The sequence below is a fragment of the Ochotona curzoniae genome, unplaced genomic scaffold (assembly GCF_017591425.1).
Source record: "Ochotona curzoniae isolate NIBS_2020 unplaced genomic scaffold, NIBS_Ocur_1.0 contig_908, whole genome shotgun sequence".
In the NCBI taxonomy this organism is placed as follows: domain Eukaryota; kingdom Metazoa; phylum Chordata; class Mammalia; order Lagomorpha; family Ochotonidae; genus Ochotona; species Ochotona curzoniae.
The window spans coordinates 4,627,675-4,651,348 of record NW_024466607.1 but is presented as its reverse complement, the minus strand read 5'-3'; the positions used below and the strand labels follow the sequence as shown (position 1 = coordinate 4,651,348).

Sequence of the window (23,674 nt, the reverse complement as noted above, 5' to 3'; positions counted from 1 at the left end):
AAGCTGATCTGGCACTGGCTGTCATGGCCATTTGTAGAATGAATCAGTATGTGGTTTATTATCTTGTCTCCTCATCTCTGTTTCAAATAAGATGAAAATCAAAATAAAAGCAGAGTTACCAATATTGAAGGCCTGGTCACTGAGCTGGAACTGAGTTGTTTATGTGAATGTGGGCAGGGTCCCCAAAGTGCCTGGTTCCACCCGTCCTGACACAGGCTCCTCTGCCTGGATCCTCCCCAGATCTACGCAGGTATTTTCCTGCTGTTCTGATCCCATGGCCGCACCTCATGCTGTTGCTGCTTCCTCCAGCCCTCGCCCCTGAAAAAACCTTCCCCTTCTCTTCTGACCACAGGAACAGAGTCTACTGCACAAAATGAAGTTCTGCCCAACCCTGAAATCTTACAAAAAAAAAAAAGCCAGTTAAGAGGATTTTTAACATCCAATTATGGGTGCCAACATTCAAGTACCAGTAGCTCCAGTTTTGATCCAGGTCCTTGCCCATGGCCTGAGAAATCAACAGAGGATGACCCAATTGGGCCCCTACCACTCAAGTGAGAGACCAGGAGCAAGCTCCTGGGTCCAGCCTGGCACAGCTCCAGCTGTTGCACATGGAAGACCTCCTTTTTTTTTTTTTTTTTTGGCCTTTCAAATAAGTAAATTAAATGAAGAAGGAGGAAGAGGGAGAGGAGAGGAATGAGAGGGGGAGGTGAGCAAAAAGAGGGAGGAGGGGCAGCAAAGGAAGGAAGAGAGGGAAGAAAGACCTGTAAGTCCCTGGATGGTCCTAAGATGTGAGGGGGGATCCTTGCCTGTGGTTTCCACAGCAGAGCTGACTGGAAGCTTGCAGTCTCTTGTGACAATTCTCTTGCCAAAGTGCCCACAGGCCTGGTCTGAAGGAGCTGTGACTGTGGATGCCCCGCAGCTCCCCTCTTCCTCAAAGCCACAGCAGCAGGAGAGAAGCCTGTGAGCAGGCCGCTCCCTCCGACTGCACCTCAGGTGAAGTCACAAAACGCACTCACTGCCCGCGGTCAGAATCCCAGAGGACCAGCTGAGTCCTCACTTGCACCTCAGGATGCGTCAGGAGCACCATGAGGGCCAGGCAGAGCCAGCTGGGGCTAGAGCCCAGCAGTCAACACCCTAAGCAGCTCCCAGGGGACACTGAAGCTCAATGTGTCAGAACCGCAGAGCCACCCAGAAGGACCAGGGGCCCTGGGGGGCCAAGAAAGGAGCCGCCACCCTCAACCCAGAGGGGCCTTTGCAACCCCTGATCCATCGAGTGCCACTGGCAGTCACCCTGTGCTTCTCATTTAGCCAGGGGCTGTCAGCATAGCTTCCTGTCCCAACTCCAGCACTGCGCTTTTGGGTGTGTAGGGGTGCACAAACGGGGCACAGGAACTGCTCTTTTGTTGAAAGAATGGGATCACTGGGGCCTGACAAAGTCGAGAAGGACACATGACCATCGGGGCCTGGGCTCTGACCACGGGGAGTCAATGACTAGGACCCTTAAACCTGGATCCCATGGGGAAAGGTCCTGCTGACGCACACAGAGGCAGGTGCATGGGCATGTCTGAGTAGTCAGAGGGGAGGACCACACCAAACCCATGTGCATGGATTTCAAAAACTTTGTACCAAAATAAACTGAGCTTTTACTTCTATTTTGCATGACGTTTTTGAAGGACCCTTACTCTCCCGGCACATGATGGAAACCCACACAGAACAAAACTCTCCTGCACGCTGAGCGTGAGGGTTTTCATCAGCGGTACTGGCTCCATCCTGCCATAGTCACAGGGCCTCGCTCCAGGCCTCGACTTTCTCCAAGGGTGCTTTGTTCTTGTGCCTCCCTTTCTTTCTGAAAGTTACGTTCCTTGGGTATCTGACCCCTTACTCATGGCAGGAAGCGACCATTCTTGCACCCATCTAAACTTTATTTTTTTGAGAGATTTATTGATGTGGGGCCGACCTACTAGGTAGGTGCCATGTTTGTGAGCCCCAGGGGAGAGGGATCCGGTGATGTTTGGGACACCTGGCCTGGGTACTTGGACTCTCCTGCAAGAACATGTCCTACTTAATGAAAAAGGTGGAGTAGTGGACACAGACCCTGTTGTAAAAGCAGAATATGGCAGCATGTTTGGTGCTGTAGCAGAACAGAACTAACCCAATCAAATGACAGCAAAAAATCTCAGTGAATGGAGCCAGTGGACATTGGGAGGGTGACATCATCCTCGGATCAGTGAAATTGGCAACTATCCACGCCACTTGGACAGAACCCTCAGAACGTGTACACACTGAGCGTCTGGGTTGATGAGCGGGGGCAGCCCCTCATGCCTCGGTACTGGGACATGTGGAAAGTAAAGAGTGGTTCCCCCTTTGTCTCTCCTCTTCCCCCAGGAACAACAAAAAGAAATAGCAAATTTGGAAGCAATGAGTTCACCCAATTTTCCCTAAACCTCAATGCTTCCCACCCTGATCAACCATGTAACCATTATTTTAAAATAAAATTTAAAAAAAGAAAGAAAGATTTATTGACAGCCAGGGTCCAAGCACCTGGCCATCCGCTGCTGGCTCTCAGGCACACTAGCAGGAGGCTGGGTGGGAAGAGGAAGCACAGACATGACTTGATCCCAGGCACTACGACAGGGAATGCAGGAGCCACACACAGCAGCTTAACTGAAGCTGCTGCACCACAAGCTAGCAAGAAGGAAGGTGCTCACTATGCCTGCCTGCCAAGACAGAAATAGCCAAAAACACTTCACTAAGGGGAGAGTGGCCCTCTGTGAGTCAGACTCAACATGTTTCACGGCCCTCTGCTTTCATGCCTCACTGGGAGAGAGGCAGGGACTCACATCACACTTTCTTCACTCATGTTTGAAAAACAGAGGACACTGTGAGAGGAAGTGCCTTATCTGGGGACCCTGAGGCCGCAACCGGACACCAGGCTCCCAGGACAAGGAAGTGGAGTCATGGACACAGGGACCAGCCTCAGTCTCCCTTCTTCATGCAGAGGGAGATACAGTGAGACAAAGACAGCAGGGTGAGCACCCATTCAGTGTCTCACTCCCGAAAGTTGACAGTGGCCCCAGGCCAAGCCCAGGACCTTAACCCACGCCAGCAACAGGAACCCCGTCCCACCTTGAGCCAGTGCTTCTGCCTCGCAGAGTCTGTGTGAGCCAGTGGCTGGAGTCAGGGGCCAAAGCAACCGTGACCCCAGTACCTCCAGATGGAATGTGGGAACCTTAGCCATTGCACTTGGGCTATTCCGATCAATAGGATGGAGGGAAGCAGAAGAGAAAAAGAAGTGTGGAGAGGACAGGATAGCTAGAGCTGCAGCCCATCCCTGCAGTACAGCAGCTGAAAGACGACCCATTACTGGGTCCTGCCAAAGGCTGAGCACCAGGATTCTGGCCCCAACCCACCCAGCTGCAACCATGGGTGGAGTCACTTCCCCTTTCTGGTCCTCCTTCTGGGGTAGAGGTGCTCCTGAGTTCCAGACCCCACCCCAGCCCACACATTCCCACAGGAGATCTGCCCCAGTCAGCAAGCTCACTAAGTGAGCCAAAATAGTCATGTCAGGATGAGTGTGTCTCTTTAAATCTCACACCCCACTTGGTCGACCTCAAAGTGTTAAGAATCTGTTCCAGATGAGTCAGCAGCAGCTGTGACGCCAAGGAGAGTGGGCGTGTCCAGCCAGGGGGCCCTGGTGTCCAATTCCACACATCATGGGGCTCCAAGCGATATCTCAGCCACTCTGCAGGGCATAATTGGGGCTGGCACATGCCTCAGCTTACCACCCCCTCTTCCTCATGTGGCCGGAACCGTGTTCCTCACTCCCGACCCCACTCTTACTGGGGTCCACCCTTCTGTCCTCTTCTAAACTCCTGAAGCGTCTCCCTTTAATTCTCTCAAGACACATAATTCCTTAGGGCACATTCCCTCACTAATCTCTTCTCAGTGGCCACAGCATGGAGCTTCAGGGCCACTGGTGCAGGGCCAATGCTCCGTGATGGTCCCTGGGACTCTCTGTGCCATCCCACCCAGTCCCCTCACCACAACTGCAGCCTCCCTGCTCTGCTGCAGAACCGTCAGGCCCTCAGGTTGACCCAGACAAACACCTGTCCTTGGTTGGAGCGGGGTATCGGGGAGGGCAGAAGGAGACCCTAAGACTCAAGACCAGGGCGAGCCAGGATTGGAAGGGCCCACCCTCTCTGAAGCCTGTGAGAAGTGCTGACTCCTGACTTACACCAGCCTGCTGGGGGCACACATGGAAAGGAAGCAGGCCTGTGCAGGCATGGGCTGGCTAGAGCCTGGCACGGAGAGCCAGGTCCATGGGCAACAGGACCTTCCTGTCGTACTGTCAATACCAGATGTCCCATAACCAGAAGAGGGGCCTTGATCAAGGGAGCCCAGGGCCCCTCCCAGGCTGCTCTGATCCCGACTCCGCCATGGCTGTCTTATGACCATTCCTCCAGCTTCACCTCCTCACACTGGTCTTCCTGGCCGGACCTGCCTAGGAGGTGCCCGACCTTCTCCCTTTATCTTCTTGGCTTGTGAACTTGATTAGAATTTTTTTTTTTAAGATTTCTCTGGTTTTTTTATTGCAAAGTCAAATTTCCAGAGAGGAGGAAAGACAGAGAGGAAGATCTTCCATCCAATGATTCACTCCCCAAGTGACCACAACGGCTGGTGCTGCGCCAATCCGGAGCCAGGATTCAGGAACATAAGCTCCCTGCTTATGGTCTAGGAAAGCAGTCAAGGATGGACCAAAGCCTTGGGACCCTGCACCTGTGTGGGAGACCTGGAGGAAGTTCCTGGCTCCTGGCTTTGGATCGTTGTGGTCACTTGGGGAGTAAATCAATGAACAGAAGATCTCCCTCTCTGTCTCTCCTCTCTCTATATCAGACTTTCCAATAAAAATAATAAAATAAATCTTAAAAAAAAAAAGAAAGGGCAGAGGTGGACCAACAGCCTCTTACCCTGCCTCCCTAAGCCCCTCACCTCTGTACCCTGGAACCCAGGACAGCCCAAGGATGGACAGGTGTCCAGCAGGCATCTAGCAGCAGGCTAATGCGCCTGAGAAGGCAGTAAAAGATGGACAAGTACTTGAGCTCACGCCGCCCTAGTGCGCCCTGGGTGGAGGTGCTGGTTCCTGTTTCCACCAAGTCCGGACCTGGCCTTTGGGAACTTTTGGGAAGTGAACCAGCTGATGGAAGAATTCTCTCTGCTGCTTTACTTTTCAAATAAATAAATATTGATAGAGAAACAGATGCTGATTGGCTCCCTGCTACAAACTGAAGGGGTCACTTTTGGAATGTCGGAAGGTGAATAATAACCAGACCCCTTCTCCCACTGCCAGGTACTGGTCATCACATCGTATCCTTCCACTGCGCAGGCATCATTATCACCTGAATGCCTTCCCACTATGATTGTCAGAGGGCAAACTGATACTGCTGACCAACACTTGAAACACACAAACCTATAAACCGGCCAATCTCAATGCGGAAAGCCACCCTACAGCTACACTCACACATGTTCAAACCAGGGTGTGCCTGCCCCAGCATGTATGCACATCACAGACAGAAATACCAGGAGTAACCACAGTACCTACCAACCAGGAGCGGGCTTAGAAACTATGCCCGTGTGGGAGCAGGTGTCTGCCACGGTGATCCCAATGCATTACAACAACCATGCCCATGCCAGAGTGCTGGGCTGGGCTCCTGGTTATGACCTCAGCTTCCTACTCAGGCAGACTTCCAGAAATAGCCAGGCTGGCTCGGGAGTTGGCTTCCTGCCACCTGAGTGGGAGACCCAGACTGCACTCACAGCTTTGGCCTGGTCCTGGTCACTGCAGGTATTTGGGAAGCGAAACAGAGGTGGGGAATTCTGTCTCTCTCTCCTTCCCTCCGTCTCTCTTCCTGCCTCACAGCCACAACCTCCAAAAGCTGCTGCTGCTGAGAAAGAAACACCACCACAAAGAGAGCAGTTTGCCCACCTTGGGCTGCAGACACCAAGTCAGAGCAAACACCAAACTTGTGAAAGCAGTTGATTCTTGGATGTAAAATGTGTAGGAGGACATTGATTGGAGTTGATTGGAGTTGGGTTTTTTGTTTTGCTTTGTTTTTCTTTTTTTAACATTACAGAACATTGCAGCCTTTAAAATTCCTATTTAGTTAGTTCTGGAACAGAAAACCCAAATTTGTAGGGCACAGAAGGATGCCTAAGAAAGTCTCCCACCTACATCTTGCTCCCCAGTAGCTGACTCTTCTCCCCTTGGGCACCACTGTCTCCAGTTTCTCGGATACACACAGGCTCATCCACCTGCTGCCTCAGTGGGAACACTGAGGATGACTGGAAGGCAGAGGGTGGAGTGTTGGGCACTGCCCGGGAGCCACTCACAGTTCAGCACGATCTGGGCAGCGCGGTAGAGTTCCAGACGGTGCAGGAGGTCAAGCAGCTGCTGCACGGTGGCCTGCCGCATGCCCCACCACCACAGCAGCTCCCGGGTGATGCTCACGCCCTGCACCCGCTCCATGGCCTTGATCTTCCGCAGCTGCGTCAGGTCTGTGATCACGTAGGATGCTGCCAGATGGAGACAGGAGGTTAGGGTCCAAGTAGGTGGTCCCTCCACCACAGTATCCCTACCCGCCTCTCCTGAGGAAGCACAGGGATTCTGCTCACACTGGTGGGCCAGGACATCTGTGCAAGGCTAGGGAAGTGGAAGCCTCTACCTGCAACACCAGCATCCCATATGGATGGTGGTTCAAGCTCCAGCTGCTCCACTTACAATCCAGTTTCCTGTTGACGCGCCTGGGAAAGCAAAGGAGGACGGCCCAAGTGCTTGGGCCCCTAGTATCCATGTGGAAGACCTGGAAAAGCTCCAGGCTCGGGACCCCGGCACGGTAACCTAACAGATAAAGTCCTCACTTTGCATGCACCAGCATCCCATATGCAATAAAAATAGATAAATCTTGAACAAACAAAAAATGTTCAGGCTCTTGGCTTAGGTCATTGCAGCCATTTGGCATGTGAACTAGCAGATGGAATATTCCCTGTGTGTAACTTTGCCTTTGAATAATTTTTTGAATATTCTTTTTTTTCCATTTTTATTATCTTTACCAATTTATCATACAGTCCCATTGACCCTGGGATTTCCCTTATTCTCTCCCCAAATTCCCCCTCACTTAGTTCCCCTATATTATTACAAAAGTATAGCTCTTCATAAACAGTAATAATTCCATCAAAGTGGGCATGGCCAATGGCAGCGAGTCCAACAGTTTCATCGTCAATCCATTTTTGCAAGTAGAGATGCATATTGCATTGTATCCTCACATCTGGATATAATAGTCTCCGTTACACAGTTACTGTACATCCCCTTAAATGAAAATCCATAAAACAAAATCAACAACAGGAAGAAAAATTTACAATACCATGAAGTTAAATAATGTGCTACTGAATGACTAATGTGTCGCTGAAGAAATGAAAAGAAAAAGAAAACCTTCTTAGGGCCCGGCTTGGTGCCTAGCGGCTAAAATCCTCTCCTTGAATGTGCCAGGATCCCATGTGGGCACTGGTTCTAATGCTGGCAGCCCTGCTTCCCATCCAGCTCCCTGCTTGTGGCCTGGGAAAGCAGTCAAGGACGGCCTGAAACCTAAAGCCTTGGGACCCTGCACCCACGTGGGAGACATGGAGGAAGTTCCTGGCTCCTGGCTCCAGATTGACGCAGCACCAGCCGTTGTGGTCACTTGGGGAGTAAATCACCGGATAGAAGATCTTCCTCTCTGTCTTTCCTCCTCTCTGTATATCTGACTTTGTAATAAACATAAATTAAAAAAAAAAGAAAATTCTTAAAGAAAATGAGGTTGCTCTATGACCTATGAGTGAAGAATTTAATCAGAAAGTGTTTTGAGGGCCTGGCACAATAACGTAGTGGTTAAAGTTCTCGTCTTGCATGCGCCAGGATCCCATATGGGTGCCGGCTCTAACCCCAGCAGCCCCACTTCCCATCCAGCTCCCTGCTTGTGGCCTGGGAAAGCAGTGGAGGACAGCCCAAATCTTTGGGACCCTGCACCCACGTGGGAGACCTGGCTTCAGACTGGCTCAGCTCCAGCCACTGTGGCTGCTTGGGCAGTGAACCATCGGATGACAGATCTTCCTCTCTGTCTCTCCTCCTCTCTGTACATCTGCCTTTCCAATAAAAATTTAAAAATCTTTTTTTAAAAAAGTGTTTTGAGAAAATGAAACTGAAAACAGAAACATCAAAAATATATTTTTCAATGGACCTGGGAAGAGGCAGGACAGGAGCGGCCGCCCAGCCAGGGCAGTCGCCTCCCTGCTCAGGACCTGGCGCATGCTTCCCCTTGGAGGAAATAAGTTCCTTGCAGCTGACACGTTTCACACAGTGTTTCAGCCCCAGAGCATAGAACCAGAGCTGCTACTTAGTGAGGGCCAGGCCAGGGCAAGGGAGAGGCAAGCGAGGCACCCCAATACAACATTGTGTTTAAAAATTATTACGAATGGCAGTGTCAGAGAAAGAGAGGGAGAGACAGTGAGATCTCCCCCCACTAGTTCACTCCTCAAACGGTCCAAACAGGCAGCACAGGGCCAGGCCGCAGGCAGGAGCCAGCAGCTTCCTCCAGGTCTCCTACATGGGTGCAGGTGCAGGGTCCCAAGGCTTTGGGCCATTCTTCACTGCTTTCCCAAGCCATCAGCAGGGAGCTGGACGGGAAGCAGAACAGCCAGAGAAGCAGGGATATAACTCAGCCCCCAGGACAGAATATGTAAGGAGGCATTTCTTCTCAGGGCTTATGACCACACTTACAAGGCCCTGAGAATCGGTGCCTCCTTAAGGCTTGCACCAAGTTTGCCTCTCCAGGTCCCAGCTTTGTGAGAACCTGGTGAGCACTGAACCAGTGCCCCCCACCAGCACCACGCCCTGCGCCAGCTCTGAAATGCCAGACAAAACATGCAATAACAATCTCTTGTTGGCCTCACATTGATGGCCAGTCACTAAAGAAAAGATAAACAAATTCAGGGGGCCAGCAAACAAGCCACCCAGGGCCCCTCCTGCTCCCGAGGCACCAGCATATGCCCCCTTTCCCAGAGCACCACCTGCACACAGGGGGCTGTGGACTGCACCCAGACTGCCGGCACTCTGCAAGCCATTCTAGTCACATCACACCTGAAGCACTGTTAATGGCTATATAATATTCTGTTAGGAAAATGATTGACAAAGCGGAGAGACAGAGAGAAAAATCTTCCACCCACTAGCTTACTCCCCAAATGGCTGTAATGACAAGCTGAGCTGAGTTGAGCTGAAGCCAGGAGCCGGGAGCCTCTTGTAGGTCTCCCACACGGGTGCAGGGTCCCAAGGACATTCTCTACTGCTTTCCCCAGGCCACAGGCAGGGAGCTGGATGGGACGTGGAGCAGATAGGACATGAACCGGCGTCTCATATAGAAGGCCAGCACTTGACGGTAGAGATGAGCCTGCTGAGCCACAGGGCAAGCCCCCCTGCCAGGCTTACTAAAGGGAGGGAGGCATTCACTAACATCAGAAATAAAATGAGGAAGCTTCAGTGACGGGATTTCAGAAATCTCAGAGCAGGTCCAAGTGACCACCATGACACGGGTGACACCTGCCGTGTGTCAGGCTTGTGACAGGGCGAGAGGGTGAGCAGAGAACGAGGAAAGGGCCCAGGACAAAGGGCTGTGGAGACCAGAGGCAGGAGGGGGTGACACCGGGATGACAGTGTGCGCTCCCTGTGGAGGGGAGGATGAAGATGGGGCCCGTTTCCTGCGGAGAAAACCTGCATAAGAGACCCTTGGGATGAAAAGTCTCCTCAGCTACAGCTTTAGTCACTGGAAAGTCCAGACCTGATTCCTGGTCACAGGGAAGTGACGTCAGCTGGGCCGGGCTGCTTCCAGCTGCAGAGTGAGGAAAGAGGAAGCAGCTCCCGCCCTGTGCACCCCCACCTCGGGGATGCGAGCCATGACGTCATGGGAAAAGCGGAGCCCAGCACGCCCCAGGGCACCCACGGGCAGAAGCTCAGAATTCCAGGCCTGGGTTCAAACCCTGCCCCTGCCTCTTGGCATCTGTGCACTGGGGGAGGGCCTGCCACCCATCCCCAACCCTCAGGTTCCTCATCTGGACGTGGCTTCAGTACTGAACCACTGCCCCTGGAGCAGTGCTGGGCACACCACACACGGTGCAGGTGTCGCGGAGTGGGCACGGCCACAAAGGCCAGGTGCCCCTTCGGGAACTAACAGGACACCCCCCCTCCTCTGCAGGAATCCCATGCTCTGGGCCCCTCAGTGACTCTGCAGGGCACGATTACAGAACAGGAAGCTAAGCAAATCTTCAGAAACAATCAGGCGGCCATCACTTGCCTGAAGCCACATGGCCAGGCAAGGGCAAGGCAGGACTGAGGACCAAGGGTGGCACTGCAGCACAGAAACCCCTGCCTGGACCCTCTAAATGCCTGGGGTGAAGAGGGAACCAAGAGGAGTCCCCCTCCTGGGCTGGAGGGCAGACAGACCCCAGAACTCTTCCCTCACAGCCCGAGATCAGGGGACAAGTGAGAGGCAGTCTGCTCCCAGCCAGGAGGCACCACACCCACAGTGTGCAGGGGGCAGGGAAGGCGTCCCACACCGGCCCTCGCAGGACCACAGTCAGCTCGGGAGACCACCTCCCACCACAGTGGCGCATGGCAGACAAGGCTTTCCAAGAACGCAGGGATTTCTGAGCTCAAAGCCAGCCCTGCAGGGTGAGTGGTGAGGGCTGTCTCACATCCTCTCAGTCCCTGGACCCTGCAGTTCCTCCCTCAGGTGGGGCTACTAAGCGCCCCCAGGGAGTCCTGGGCTCTGGGAACCACAGGTGCAGCCTATGCAGGGACAGCCCCGTCCTCACAGTGTTTACCTTCAACAGTGGGACAAGTGGAAGGAAGGAAATGAACAGACAAGGGGCTAAGAGCAGAAGGCTTGGAAAGGGCTCTCCCGGGCACCAGGGGAGCCGGCCTGCAGGAGCCAGAGGCACACAACTCCAACACCTGCGCACACAGCCTCTGCAGCTGGCACCGAGCTAAAGCGATGACCCTGGGCTGCTGGGGTGGCACAACACACATACCAAGAGTTTAGAGAAGGGAGTCAGGAGCAGCGCCAGCCTCAGATAGCACAGGAGGACAAGGCATAGAGGCAAGGGCCGCTGGCCATGGGGTGACCTCCTGAGAGGGAAGATCCCAAGGTGGAGCTGCTGTCAGCCAGCGCGTGCATGCCTGTGACAGCGGCAGAATGGCTTCCCCGGAGCAGGAGAGAAGGGGGAGGAGGAGAGCGGCAGCACCGGTGGGATGGGGAGCCTGTGGCCACTTAGCTTCAGCACCCGCAGGGTGCAGGAAGTGAGAGCAGAAGCCTCTGATAAGCACCTAGAAAGATAAGCCCAACAGCTGGCAGCTCGTGGGCAAAACACAAACCAACCACTGTGAGTGGTCACTTCACACTGAGACCATGACCTCATCCAGGGATGTGGGATGCCAGAGGTCAACGGATCAGCGCTTGGGAGAACAACCTGGCAGTTCCTCAAATGGCTCAACACGGGCTTACCAGATGACTCAGTGAGGCTCTGCTCCGAGGACCGCCCACGGAGATGAACAGTGATTCCCTGTAAACACCTGTCCACTCAACAGCCCCAAATGGCAACACATTCACCAACAGCAAAACGCAGCCCACCCACACCAGGGAGAGCCCCTCAGGACCGCCGGGCTTGCTGCCAGCTGCTCCACAGCGGGCATCATGGAAGGCAGCAGGTGACCGCTTCAGTCCTTAAGTTCCCAGCACTAACCCGGGCTGGACCCTGGCTTTTGCGGGCACTTAGCGGAGTGAACCAGTGAGTGGAAGACTTCCCCCACCGTATACACACTGCTTTGCCTTTTAAATAAAATTAAGTGCTATTTTTGGAAAAAACTGAAACAATCACGCATGTTCTACATGCCCAATTAACAAGTCAGCTTCCAAGGACTGCTCACACCACATGACACCATTTGTACAAAACGTGTGAACAAAGTCCAGTTCAATGGCTTAACTGGCTAATCCTCCCCTCACAAGTGCCAGAATTCCACAAAGGTGCTGGTTTGTGTCCTGGCCGCTCCACTTCCCGTAAAGCTCCCTGCTTGTGACCTGGAAGAAACTCCTGGCTTCAGATCTGTTCAGCTCCAGCTGTTATGGCCATTTGGGGAGTGAGTCAGCGGACAGAAAGTCTTCGTGTCTCTCCTTTTCTGAAAATCTGCCTTTCCAATAAAAATAAATACTTTTCCAAAAAAAAAAAGGTTTATTTATTTTATTGGAAAGTCAGATATACAGAGGGGAAAAGAGACAGAGAGGAAGATCTTCCATCTGTTTTCACTCCCCAAGCGGCCTCAACGGCCAGAGCTGCACTGATCTGAAGCCAGGAGCTATCGTGCTGGACCCATCTTTTTTTTAATGTGTGGAACAGGCAGTGCCTCAAGGAGAAAGACGACAGGTGGAGAGGAACTGCTGAAGGTTACAGGGCTTTTTTGCGGGGGTAAATTCTACTTAACTAGAGCTGGCTTGTTTGCTGGTTTAGCACCCTGGGAGCAGAGACTCTTCTGGGTCCCAGGTGAGGGCTGAGCAGGATGGGAAAGCCAGGGTGAGCACCCACAGCACCGCACCCCCTGTGTCATCTGAGGGGTGCAGCTACAGACCCCCGCAGCCAGGGCCCAGGCTGGCTGAGTCACGCCACGGGGCTGCGTGTGCTGTCTCCCTCCGGTCAAACCCGCACTGAGCAAAAAGCCACCCTCGAAATAAACAAAAAAAAAAGCAAAAAACGAAACCCATGCTACCAAGTAACACTGTTGAGGGAAAAATGACTGATGCATTTGGGGTGAAAATTTGTGAAGAAAAAGCTCAGAAACAGATCTGGGCACATGTCAATGTGCTGAGCACCCCGCAGCTGGCCCTCTGCCGGCGGGACTCTCCTGGCGTCCCACCACTAGGTAGGGTCACCCCTCACCAGGGCCTGTATTATTCTTATTTTCCCTTCAACCCGTAGGCAGACACTCTCCTGTATAACGGTACATTCCACAATCCGGAATTGCAATTTTAAAAACTAATTACGAAGTCCAGTCCGCGCTCACCGCGGACACTTCCTCAGGAAGCCGGCGCCGTCGGCTGCCGTCGGCTCCCGTCAGCAGGCGGCGACCGCCACCGGGAAGGCCAGCCCGCGGCCCCGGGCGCGGCGGGGTCGGCCAGCGCAGGGACCCGGGGCTCCGGACGTCGGCGCCGCCCCCCGCCCGCCGGCCCGGCCCCCGCAGCCACGCCGCCACGCCGCCGGGCCCTCCTCACCGAACTGCATCCAGTCCCACTCGTTGAGCGTATCCATGTTGCGGCACAGGTCGTCCAGCACCCAGGCGGGCAGCTGGTAGATGTAGCAGGGCATGGCGCTGGACGCGACAGACGACATCGAGCCGAGAACCTTCAGCGGACTGCGGGCCCAGCGGGTCGGGCTCCGAGAGGAGGCGAGGGGGCGGGGCTTCAGCTGGGACGGGGGGCGGGACTTCAGCTGGGGCCGGGGGCGGGGCTTCACCCCGCCCGAGGGGCGGGCCCTGCCTTTGGGAGGGGCGGGGCTTGTAACCGGGCCTGAGGGCGGGCGGGGATCCCAAGACGGGCGGGGCTTCAGCTAGGCCCGAGGGGGCGGGCACTGCGCCTGGGAGGGGCGGGGTTTGTAGCTTGGCCCGAGGGCGGGCGCTGATCCCGAGGGGGGCGGGGCTTCAGCTGGGCCCGAGGGGGCGGGCACTGCGCCTGGGAGGGGCGGGGTTTGTAGCTTGGCCCAAGGGGGCGGACACTGGGCGGGACCTGCACCTGGGGCGGAGCCTAACCCGGGTAGGGTCAGCGCAGAGGCCACTACCGCCCGCAGACGCTGCGCGACGGGATTCTGCCCAGCTGGCCCATTGGAGACATAGGAACAAGTGTAAGACCTCGCACACGTGCATTCCTCAGAGAGGCTGCGAATCACCTGCCATGAGCCAGACACACTTTAAGGAGTAGATAACAGGATAGGGCAGGAGAACGGGGACTGACAAGAAATACCCTGAATAAGTCACGTGGTGGAGTCATAAAGCCGTGAGTGGGCAGCAGCACTGCAGTCACGCCATCTGGGACTCCCCCGCATCCCACCTCCCCGGGTGTGTGGGATCCAGCCACCCAGCTTCCACCTGCTACGAAGCAGCAGGCAGGGTCCAAAGTACTTGGTTCCTGTCACCCACATGGGGGTTCCTGGCTTCTGCCTGGTCCAGACTGGACTGTTGAGGTGTTTAGGGAGCTACTAGCAAATGGAAAATGAACCTGTGAGGGGGCCCAATGTGATGGCTTAATTGGGTACTCCTCTCCTGAAAGCACTGGCATCCCATGAATGCCAGTTCATGTACTGGCTCCTCCACTTCCCATCCAGCTCCCTGCTTGTGGCCTGGGAAGACAGTGGAGGGTAGCTAAGGGTGTTGGGACCCTGTACCCATGTAGCAGACCCAGAGGAGGACCCTGGCTTCAGATCTACTTAGCTTTAGCTGTTGTAGGCATTTGGCAAGTTAACCAGTGGATGGAAGATCTCGCTTCTAACTATACCTTTCAAATGAATTTTTACAATCTGTTCTGTCGTTTCTCTGTTATAAATCCAAGAACCAGTGAAGTGCGTTGTGCTGCTACTCTGGTCTTAAAGATGCCAACTCAGGTCCCTGGAGAGCCCAGTTCACTCACAAGGAGCATGCATGTCCCTGGCACATCCCATCCTGGCTCTCCATCCCTCAGTCCCAGGTGAAACCCCAACTTGGAACACTAGGAGATGCCATTTCTGAACTATCAGCTGTCACCAACTTGGCTACACCTTGAGTTGACTGCATGCTGTGGTTACGTCACTTTCTTGTTGACCATGCCCCACCACAGTGCGTACGCAGACAGGAAGTGCCCGTATTTCCTGCACTGGCAGTAGCAGCTGGTGGAGGGCACAGAATTCACATCACTCACACTCGTTCACTGTGCTGCCCACCCAGCTCCCCTCACTCGCTCTCAGGCCAGCAGGTCTCTGGTTGTGCTTCATTTGAAGATTCATTTGAAAGGCAGAACCGAAGAGCAAGAGGCAGATAGAAATGACTTCTGAGGGCCCAGCGGCGTGGCCTAGCAGCTAAATCCTTGCCTTGAACGCGCCGGGATCCCATGTGGGCACCAGTTCTAATACCAGCAGCCCTGCTTCCCATCCAGCTCCCTGCTTGTGGCCTTGGAAAGGAGTGGAAGACAGCCCAATGCCTTGGGATCATGCACCCATGTGGGAGACCTGGAGGAAGCTCCTGGCTCCTGATCGCACAGCACTGGCCATTGCGCTCACTTGGAGAATCATCGGACGGAAGATCTTCCTCTCTATATCTCCTCCTCTCTGTATATCTGACTTTGTAATAAAAATAGATAAATCTTAAAAAAGAAGAAGAAGAAGAATGACTTCTGAAATGACTGCATCAGGCCAAAGGCAGGAGCCAGGAACTCCCTTTTGTCTCTCACCTAGATGGCAAGGGATCCCAGCACTGGGTCCATCTTTCACCACCTTCCTAGGAATATCAGCAGGGAGCTGGAGAGGAAGCAGAGCAGCCAAGACTTGGACTGGCACTGATACGGGATCTGGCATGGCGGGTGGCAGCTTATGCTATTGACCACGCCAGCCCCTGTGCTGGCCTGCACAATTACTCAGCAGCACCACCCCTCACCGAGCCCGTCTCCCTCAGTGAGCACACCTTTCCAGAAGGATGTGCTGTGTGCATCTATGGGAAGAAATGGAAACGCATGCCAAGGAAAGGCATGATGCAGACTGGAAAACCCGCAGGCACACCAGACTGGTCTGACTCCTCCCACCTCAGGAACAATCCCCACGGGCATTGCTACGTGCTGCCTCTGAGTTCTGGGGCCAACAACTTCCCTAAGGCCACAACTGCCCTGTTGTCTCAGGCCCCCTCCGAATCACACCACCTGCTGCCCAGTGACAAGACTCCCCCCGCCCCTCCTCCACCTTTGAGTTTATTTCCAGAAGCTCTTGCAGGACCGCTGGGCCTTTTTGTCACCTTTGCTCCATCTGATGAACTTTCTGGAACTCTCAACCTGCCCAGCTGGAACATCCACCTCCCAGTCTTTCCACCCTGACCCACAGGAAGGGCACCCTCTGACTGCTGCTTCAAGGTCCCAGATTCCAACTCAGAAACAAGTTCTGCAGCTTCTTTGTGCATCTGTACACCGCCCCACATGAGGACCAATTTCTCTGTGATCTGCCCTCAGACTAGCAGGTGTGTACATTGCACAGGAACATGTTTTGTCCAGGCCGGCAGCATAGGCAGGGTCACAAGAGACACCTGAGGACATTCAGACAGCCCAGGGATTCCTGTGAAATGCACCAGCATTCCTAAGCAACTGTGTGGAACTCACCCCTTTACCTTCTCTGATAGTTTCCTTGAAAGATACTGTTCCCAACGTACTTTTTTTCTTAACACTTTTTCTTTTTAATAAAGATTGATTTATTTATTTACAAAGTCAAAGATACAGAGAGGAGCAGAGAGAGAGGAAGATCTCTCATCTGTTGATTCACTCACCAAATTGCCACAACAGCTGGAGCTGCACCGATCTGAAGCCAGGAGCCTCTTCCATGCCTTCCACACAGGTGCAGGGTCCCAAACATTTGAGCCATCGTCAACTGCTTTACCAGACCACAAGCAGGGAGCTGGACAGAAAGCGGGGCCTCTGGGACATGAACCTGAGCTCATATGGGATCCCAGCAAGCACATGCAAGGTGAGGACTTTAGCCTCTGAGCCATCACGCTGCCCCACCCATTTTTAAGATTTGTGTATTTTTATTGCAAAGTTAGACATACAGAGAGGAGGAGAGACAAAGAGGAAGATCCTCCATCCGCTGAACCACCTCCCAAGTGACCACAACAGCGAGCTAAGCCAATCCAAAGCCACGAACCAGGAGCCTCCTCCAGTTCTCCCATGTGGGTGGGTGCAGGATCCCAAGGCTTTGAGCCATCCTTGACTGCTTTACCAGGACACGGGCAGGGAGCTGGATGGGAAGCAGGGCCACCAGGTCTAGAATCAGCCCCCACATGGGATCGCGGTGCGTCCAAGGCAAGGACTTTAGCCGCTAGCTAGGCCACCACGTCAGCCCGTTGTTAACACTTCCACACTACTTGTATTTTTCTTACATTTTATTCAGATATTTTTCACTGCCATAAAAGAACTAAAGCCGGAAGCAGTGTTAAACAGAAGACTTCTAGGGTTGGAAATAGAAAGGACTCAGGCCGTGGTGGGCTGCATGTATCTGTAGCTCCTGCCCCTCACCACTCACCCCCAAGGAACACCATCCAGAGAAAAACTTGGGTACAACACACACTGAAGTTCCTTTACCCATCACCAGTGGATGTATTACAGAACAGTGCTATTTTAAAGTGTTTAAAGTGGGAAACATGAGTGTCTTAACGACAATGCATTTAATGCACTCACTGATTCCAAGGCAAAACGGACACTGAACCTACTGCAGGTCCTCAGGTTTACACAGACATACACACACCCAAGGAATCTCCTCTCTCGGGCTAAGAGGGAAGCAACAAGAAACTGCTCCAGCTCCAGGGCCAGCCCATCTAGAGCACGCAACACACTCAGCATTGAATCGTGTCACTGAGACAGCCACCAAGACATGCTAAGATGAATCTGGAAAAAAAGTCACACTATATTTACTATTTGTTCAAAGAAGGGACTGAGACGAAGGGGGAGGGAAAAGAGCAGGAAATAGGTGTGTCTTGCGTCCCCCCCCACCTGGACTCGACAGTCTGGGGGCTGTGCCTCAAGACCCCATGGCAGCAAGAAACGCCCACCCTACTGGGAACAGGAGGCCCAGGCTGGCACTGCCAGAGCACAGACACAGACCGAATGAGAAAGGGCAGGAAACCAGCTAGAGTGTTACTGCAACTGTGTAAGAAACAAAGGTATATCCTAAAGTGAGAGAAAAAAAAAAGGGCTGAAACAGCTCCAAATAACCCCTTTTTGTTTGTTTGTTTAATAAATTAATGTCTACAATGATCCCTCTGCTCTTTTCCCAGTTTTTCTCTACTGAGGAATTCAAAAACTTCTTGTTAAAAAAAACCTGGAAGTATGTTGTTAAGTATTAAACTGGAATTAGTAAGCCTAAGAGCAGGCTGCAAGGTAGGACTACAGCCACTCACAAACCAGGAGGCGCCTGGGGAACGGTCACTCCGAACTCAGGAGGAGCGGCCAGGATGCCTGGACCTGTCCTCCTGAGCAGGAAAATGTCAACCGGATCCTGCCAAGGAGAAACGTGGAAGCCACCGGGAAAAACCTTCAGAACCAAAGAGAGGCCCCGGGCTCCAGAGGGAAAGAGGGCAGGCCTCTTCTCCAGTTTCCTAGGCAGAAGGTGAGTCAATGGAGGCAACAACTTCCTCCTCTGATGCTGCCAGCAAGTGCAGGCAGCTCCACCAATGCCCAGCACAGGTGGCGTCTATGCCCACCCACAGCCTATGACAGTGTGAAGTTCAGCTGCCATTCTCAGCACTTTGGTTTGTAAAGTGCTCCTGGCTCAGGCGCGCCAGGTCCTTCCGCACATCCGGGTGGTCTTCCAGATCTTCGTAGAGTGACCTCACAATGTCCAGTCTCCGGTAGTTCTCGGGCTTGACCAGGCTGCGGATCACCTGGAGGCATCGTTCTTTCAGCGAGTACACTGCAAGGGCAGAACAGCAAACCCTCAGAGCTGATGGGGTCTCACCAGGAATGGACTGCCAGCCAGCTAGCGTGCCTGCCACGGGCCACACTGGGGCTCTCCACGCTGCCCCCCAGGATCCACAGCTTTGGAACGGGCTGAGCTGTCCTAGGACTGTGGCATGGCCAACTCTAGGTGTGAACCTCGAGAAGAGCTGACTGCTTGTGCCACAACCAGAGGTCAGCTTCAAGAAAGGCTCATTCTCTACGCCTTGGTCCTCAGGGACCCCACATATAATTATCCCAGAAGGCCAGGGAAATCTAAGACAATGACAGCTCTACCAGCAGATATTTTAGAATTCAGAGCATCTCTTAACTGGCCAAAGGGCTTCGGAGACACCATGCCATCTCTGCTCAACACGGTACACACAAACAAAAATGACATTTTATTTTGAAGAACAAGATACAAAAGTACTGGGTACCCTGTCTAGCATCAGGCAGATCAGTAAACAAGATCTTGCATCTTTTACACGTTACAAGCAATCTCATCTTTTTAAAAAGTAATACTGAGATAGGGACCAGCGCTGTGAGGCAGAAATTGCCCATTTCAAAGCGGTGACTGGAGTCCTGGCTACTCCATTTCCGATCCAGCTTCCCGCTGGTGCACCTGGGAGGGCAGCAGCTACTTCCTGCCACCACATGGGAGATCTTGATAGGGCCACCGGCTTCCGGCTTCAGCCTGGCCCGGACCCAGCTGGTGCCACCCTTTGGCAAGTAAACCAGTAGACAGAAGATCTCCATTTCTCCATCCCCCATATCTACTGGTTCTGCTTTCAAATACATAAATCTTAAAAAAAAGAAAGAAAAAGACTGAATAGTGGTACCTGGCAGTGTGATGTTGGCAAAAATGGGCTGTCCGTCAACATTGAGAGTTGGCACAAACAGCTCAGTCTGGTTCACCAGAAGCCCATCGTGTGTACCCGCATCTCTGAAGAGCCACAGGTGACCTAGGGGACAAGCAGAGGCTGTGAAGGAGCCACATGGTTGCGGTCAGGCACTGTGTTCCGGTGCAATGAGCTCATTCAGTCCATACAACACAGGTCTGTGGCAGCAAGGGAGATGGACAGCACGTCCCTGCGGCTGCAAACGGGCTGCCGAGGTAGGAAAGGCAGGCACCAAACACGCAAACCACCAACACAGAGCTCACATGCATGACCCTGCACGGTGCTGCTGCAGGCAAGGCCACCGCCTGCCGCGAGAACGTCCCTGTGGGTGCCACTCCCAGCCCTGCTCCAGATCCTTGCTGAGGCCTGGGGAGGCCGTGCAGGACGGCCCTGAGCCGGGGGCCCCTGTAACCTCCCCTGTGGGAGACAGGGAAGAAGCTGGCCCTGGCCAGCACAGCCATCTGGGCAGATGGAAAGTCTCATGGCCCCGTCGTATTTACCCTCCATAACTCAAAGAAATAAGTAAGAGGGAGAAATGCAAAACAAAAGCACACCAGCAAGGAGCTACCTCAGTTACACTGACACACAGAAAAGGATGCAATCGGCATAGACAAAACGAACCCCAAGAACCCCAAGAGCCAGGGCTGTGCATGGAGGGGGCGGTGCAAATTACCCCCGAATTTAAAAACAAGCCCACTGCTCAGGAGGCAGCCCAGCCCCAAGAGTCTATTAAGGTAAAGGCCTCACAATGAACTGAGCAGGCGTCCTGGGCAGCAAATGCTCGACAAGCCGATTTGTATACCTATACACACATTTTCTAATTGAGGTAAAACACAAAATTTAACAATGTAACCATGTCGAAGTGTTCATTTCAGTGGCATTAAATGCATTTATGTGGAAACCGTATCCTAAAGTTTATATGAAATAAGGCACAAATATAAACTGTGGAGTGGAAAAAGTCCACACAGCTATGTCCGTAAGAGGACACTCCGGAACCGCGTCGTCGTCCTCGTGGAACGGCACAGGCTCGGGGTCCAGGTCTGAGAGGCGGTGCAAACGTCCCCCGAGTCCCGGCACCTGGCCCTCGCAGGTCGGCCGTGCACACCCGGCGGGCCGCTCCGCGGGGCCAGCGCAGACCCCACCGGGGAGCTGCCCACGCGGTCCCCGGCTCCCGAAGCCCCTGTCCCGGCTCGCACACTCCGGGGAGGCGCATAGCCCTCCGCGACCCAGCCCCGTACCCCGGTAGCTGTGCATTCGGCGGCCCGTGCCCGGCTGCATCGGGGGGTAGGGCTGCGGCTCGCCGTGGAAGTTGAGCCACAGCGGCAGCACGACGCGCGGGCTGCGGTTACAGAAGATGACCTGGGATGGCTCGCGGGTGTTCACCGAGCGCAGCACGGGAAGCGGCTGGTCGATCTCCATCCCGCCGCCCCAACCGCTGCGCTGCCGCCCCGACCTCTTCCGGAAGAGCAAGCCCGGAAACCGGAAGCCAGACCGGGTCGCGCGGGACGTCGTGGCGAGCGTGCGTGCGCGCTCCCGGGTCGCCGCGGTGCGATAGGGGTGCGTTGCTAGCCGTTCGCGCGTGCGCAGACGGATCTCCGAGCCAGCAGGAACTGGGACTGGGACACCCCAAAGCCAGGAGCTGAAAGTCAAACCAGCACCCTGTTTGTCCCAAAGTGATGTCCACAGGGTGCCGCGACAGGAGGCGGTTTGGCTTCCAAAGCCAATTCTTGTTATTTAAGATTTTATTTTTGTGCAAGGTACGGTGGCCTAGCGGCTAACGTCCTGTCTTGAAAGCACCGGGATCCTATGTGGGACCGGTTTCTAATCCCGGCAGCCCCACTTCCCATCCAGCTCCCTGCTTGTGGCCTGGGAAAGCAGTTGAGGATGGCCCAAAGCCTTGGGACCCTGCACCCACATGGAAGAACTGGAGGAGGGTCCTGGCTCCTGACTTCAGATCCACACAGCACCGGCCGTAGCGGCCACTTGGGGAGTGAACCATCAGATGGAAGATCTGTCTCTCCTCCTCTCTTTATATCTGACTTTGCGATAAAAATAAAATAAGCCTTCAAAAAAGATTTTTATCAGAAAGTCGGATATACAGAAAGAATGATCTTCCATCTGTTGATTCACTCCCCAAGCAGCCGCAATGGCTGGAGCTAAACCAATACGAAGACAGACTCTTCTTAGTCTCCCACGCGGGTGCAGGGTCCCAAGGCTTTGGGCCGTCCTCAACTGCTTTCCCAGGCCACAGGCAGGGAGCTGGATAGGAAGTGGGACTATTGTGACCAGAACCGGTGACCATATGGGATCCAGGCTCGTTCAAGACGAGGACTTTACCCAGTACGCCACCGCACCGGGTCCTCTGTTATTTCTTTACTTATCCAGACCAAGGTTTAAGGCCGAAAAATACTGGTCTGTTTCCATGTAGTGACATTTTACAGAAAAAAAGGGGGAAAAAAAGCTTGCCTTCTGCACACAATGTTGACCTACACCTGCATTGCTCCTGTGGTTTGCTTTCCTCGTGTCTCCCTCAAATGTCATTCTGGGTGGCCGAACCCTGACCGTGCTGCAAGACCCAGGAGAACAACCTGTTTCTGTTCCCATCAAGGCTGGTGCTTCACAGAGTTGACACACTACGTCCTCACTGCTGAGTACTTTCTGGATAAATGTTTGTCAAGGCTAAGCTGATGTATTTCTCATTTGTTAAACTGGACCATGTTACTTTTTTTTTTTTGGAAAGGCAGTGACAGAGGACAAGAGAAAAAGCCCCAAATGGTCATTTACAGCCAGAGCTGGGCTGGTCCAAAGCCAGGAGTGTGGAGCTTCTTCATCTCCCATGTCCCATTTGCTGTTGACATATACAGATATACAGAGAGGAAGATCTTCCAATGATTCTCTCCAAGTGGTCACAATTGCCACAGCTGAGCTTATCTGAAGCACGGAGCTTCTTCTGAGTCTCCCACACGGCTGCAGGGTCCCAAGGCTTTACCAGGCCACAAGTAGCGACCTGAATGAGAAGCAGGGTGGGTGGGATTAGAACCAATGCACGTATGGGATCCCAGCCAGTGCAAGGCCACAAGCAGGGAGCTGGATGGGAAGTAGGGCTGCCGAGATTAGAACCGGCAACTATAAGGGATCCTGGCGCCTGCAAGGCAAAGACTTTAGCCACTAGACCACAGTGCCGGACCCAAACATGTTACTTTTTAAGGTGGATGAATAGGGCAAGTGGCTACTTTAAGCCCCACTTCCTGAGTTTCCAATCCAGCTTGCTGCCAGTGTGCACCCTAGCAGACAGCAGCTGATGCGTTAAGTTCTTGGATCAGTCCAGTTAAGCCCCAGTTGCTCTGCAGGCATTTGGGAGGTGAACCATTGGCTGGAAAAAAATGTCAGATGCACCCTGGCATCACTACACCTGCTGCAGCTGGCACTGAGGCAATGACACATTAACCCTGCCCCAAGCAAACTAAATTAGATCACAGGAGAGGCTTAAAGGAGAGGAGGTAGGGTGGGGTCCTTGATACCTCCCAACAGGCATATAGAACTGCACACGGTTCAGACACTTTGGGGGTGGCAAGGGTTAAAAGGCCACTTCCTCTGCAGCTGCTGTTAACCTGCACCCCAGCCCAGTGTCCCAGTCCTTGCCCCCCACAGGGGAGATCCCCCCAGATGGAGTTTCAGACTTCCCACTCTGCTCAGCCCGGCCCGTCCCCAGCCATGATGGGCATTTGGGGTATGAAATGGTGGACAGAAAAATGCGTTTCTGTCCTTGCTTTTAAATAACAGCCCAGCCAACACTGAAAGTTTCCCAGGAAAGGCAGGCATAGACATGGGCCACTTGGCCTGATCCATCCCAAGGAGGAGAGAACTCCGTTGCATCCTTCCTTGTGGTGGTGAGGGGCATTCAGTTCAGAAAACCTGGGGACTGTCACACTGCCTCCTTCTCGTCCAAGGCAAAATGCACTGGGCCCAGCGGCTCAAGTCTTCGCCTTGCAC

At 53.7% G+C, this 23,674-nt stretch overlaps 2 protein-coding genes across 2 annotated transcripts in view; both read right to left on the bottom strand.

The window, feature by feature from the left end:
* IRAK2 (interleukin 1 receptor associated kinase 2) overlaps positions 1–13,502 on the bottom strand; it is a 44,364-nt gene extending 30,862 nt beyond the window's left edge. Inside the window, exons 1-2 of the mRNA XM_040995184.1 lie at positions 13,344–13,502; positions 6,388–6,570 (exon numbers count right to left, since the gene is read on the bottom strand). Of these exons, the coding sequence (XP_040851118.1) occupies positions 6,388–6,570; positions 13,344–13,461 (301 nt within the window). The 5' untranslated portion in view covers positions 13,462–13,502. The remainder of the gene's footprint in view (positions 1–6,387; positions 6,571–13,343) is intronic.
* A 3,713-nt stretch (positions 13,503–17,215) lies between these two features.
* VHL (von Hippel-Lindau tumor suppressor) lies at positions 17,216–21,135 on the bottom strand. Its single transcript, XM_040995183.1, has 3 exons — positions 20,920–21,135; positions 19,622–19,744; positions 17,216–18,759 (listed from the first exon to the last, which is right to left on the bottom strand). Exons 1-3 carry the CDS (start codon positions 21,098–21,100, stop codon positions 18,575–18,577), a joined length of 489 nt encoding a protein of 162 aa, XP_040851117.1. The 5' UTR covers positions 21,101–21,135; the 3' UTR covers positions 17,216–18,574.
* Positions 21,136–23,674: the final 2,539 nt, after the last annotated feature.

What these genes read in the sequence shown, in the direction of transcription:
- VHL (XM_040995183.1), bottom strand. Translation starts at nt 21,100, where the DNA reads ATGGAGATCGACCAGCCGCTTCCCGTGCTGCGCTCGGTGAACACCCGC. An exon ending in CCGAATGCACAGCTACCGGG is followed by an intron (nt 19,745 to 20,919) that starts GTACGGGGCTGG and finishes CTTGTCCCCTAG; the next exon opens with GTCACCTGTGGCTCTTCAGA. An exon ending in TGCCAACATCACACTGCCAG is followed by an intron (nt 18,760 to 19,621) that starts GTACCACTATTC and finishes CTGCCCTTGCAG; the next exon opens with TGTACTCGCTGAAAGAACGA.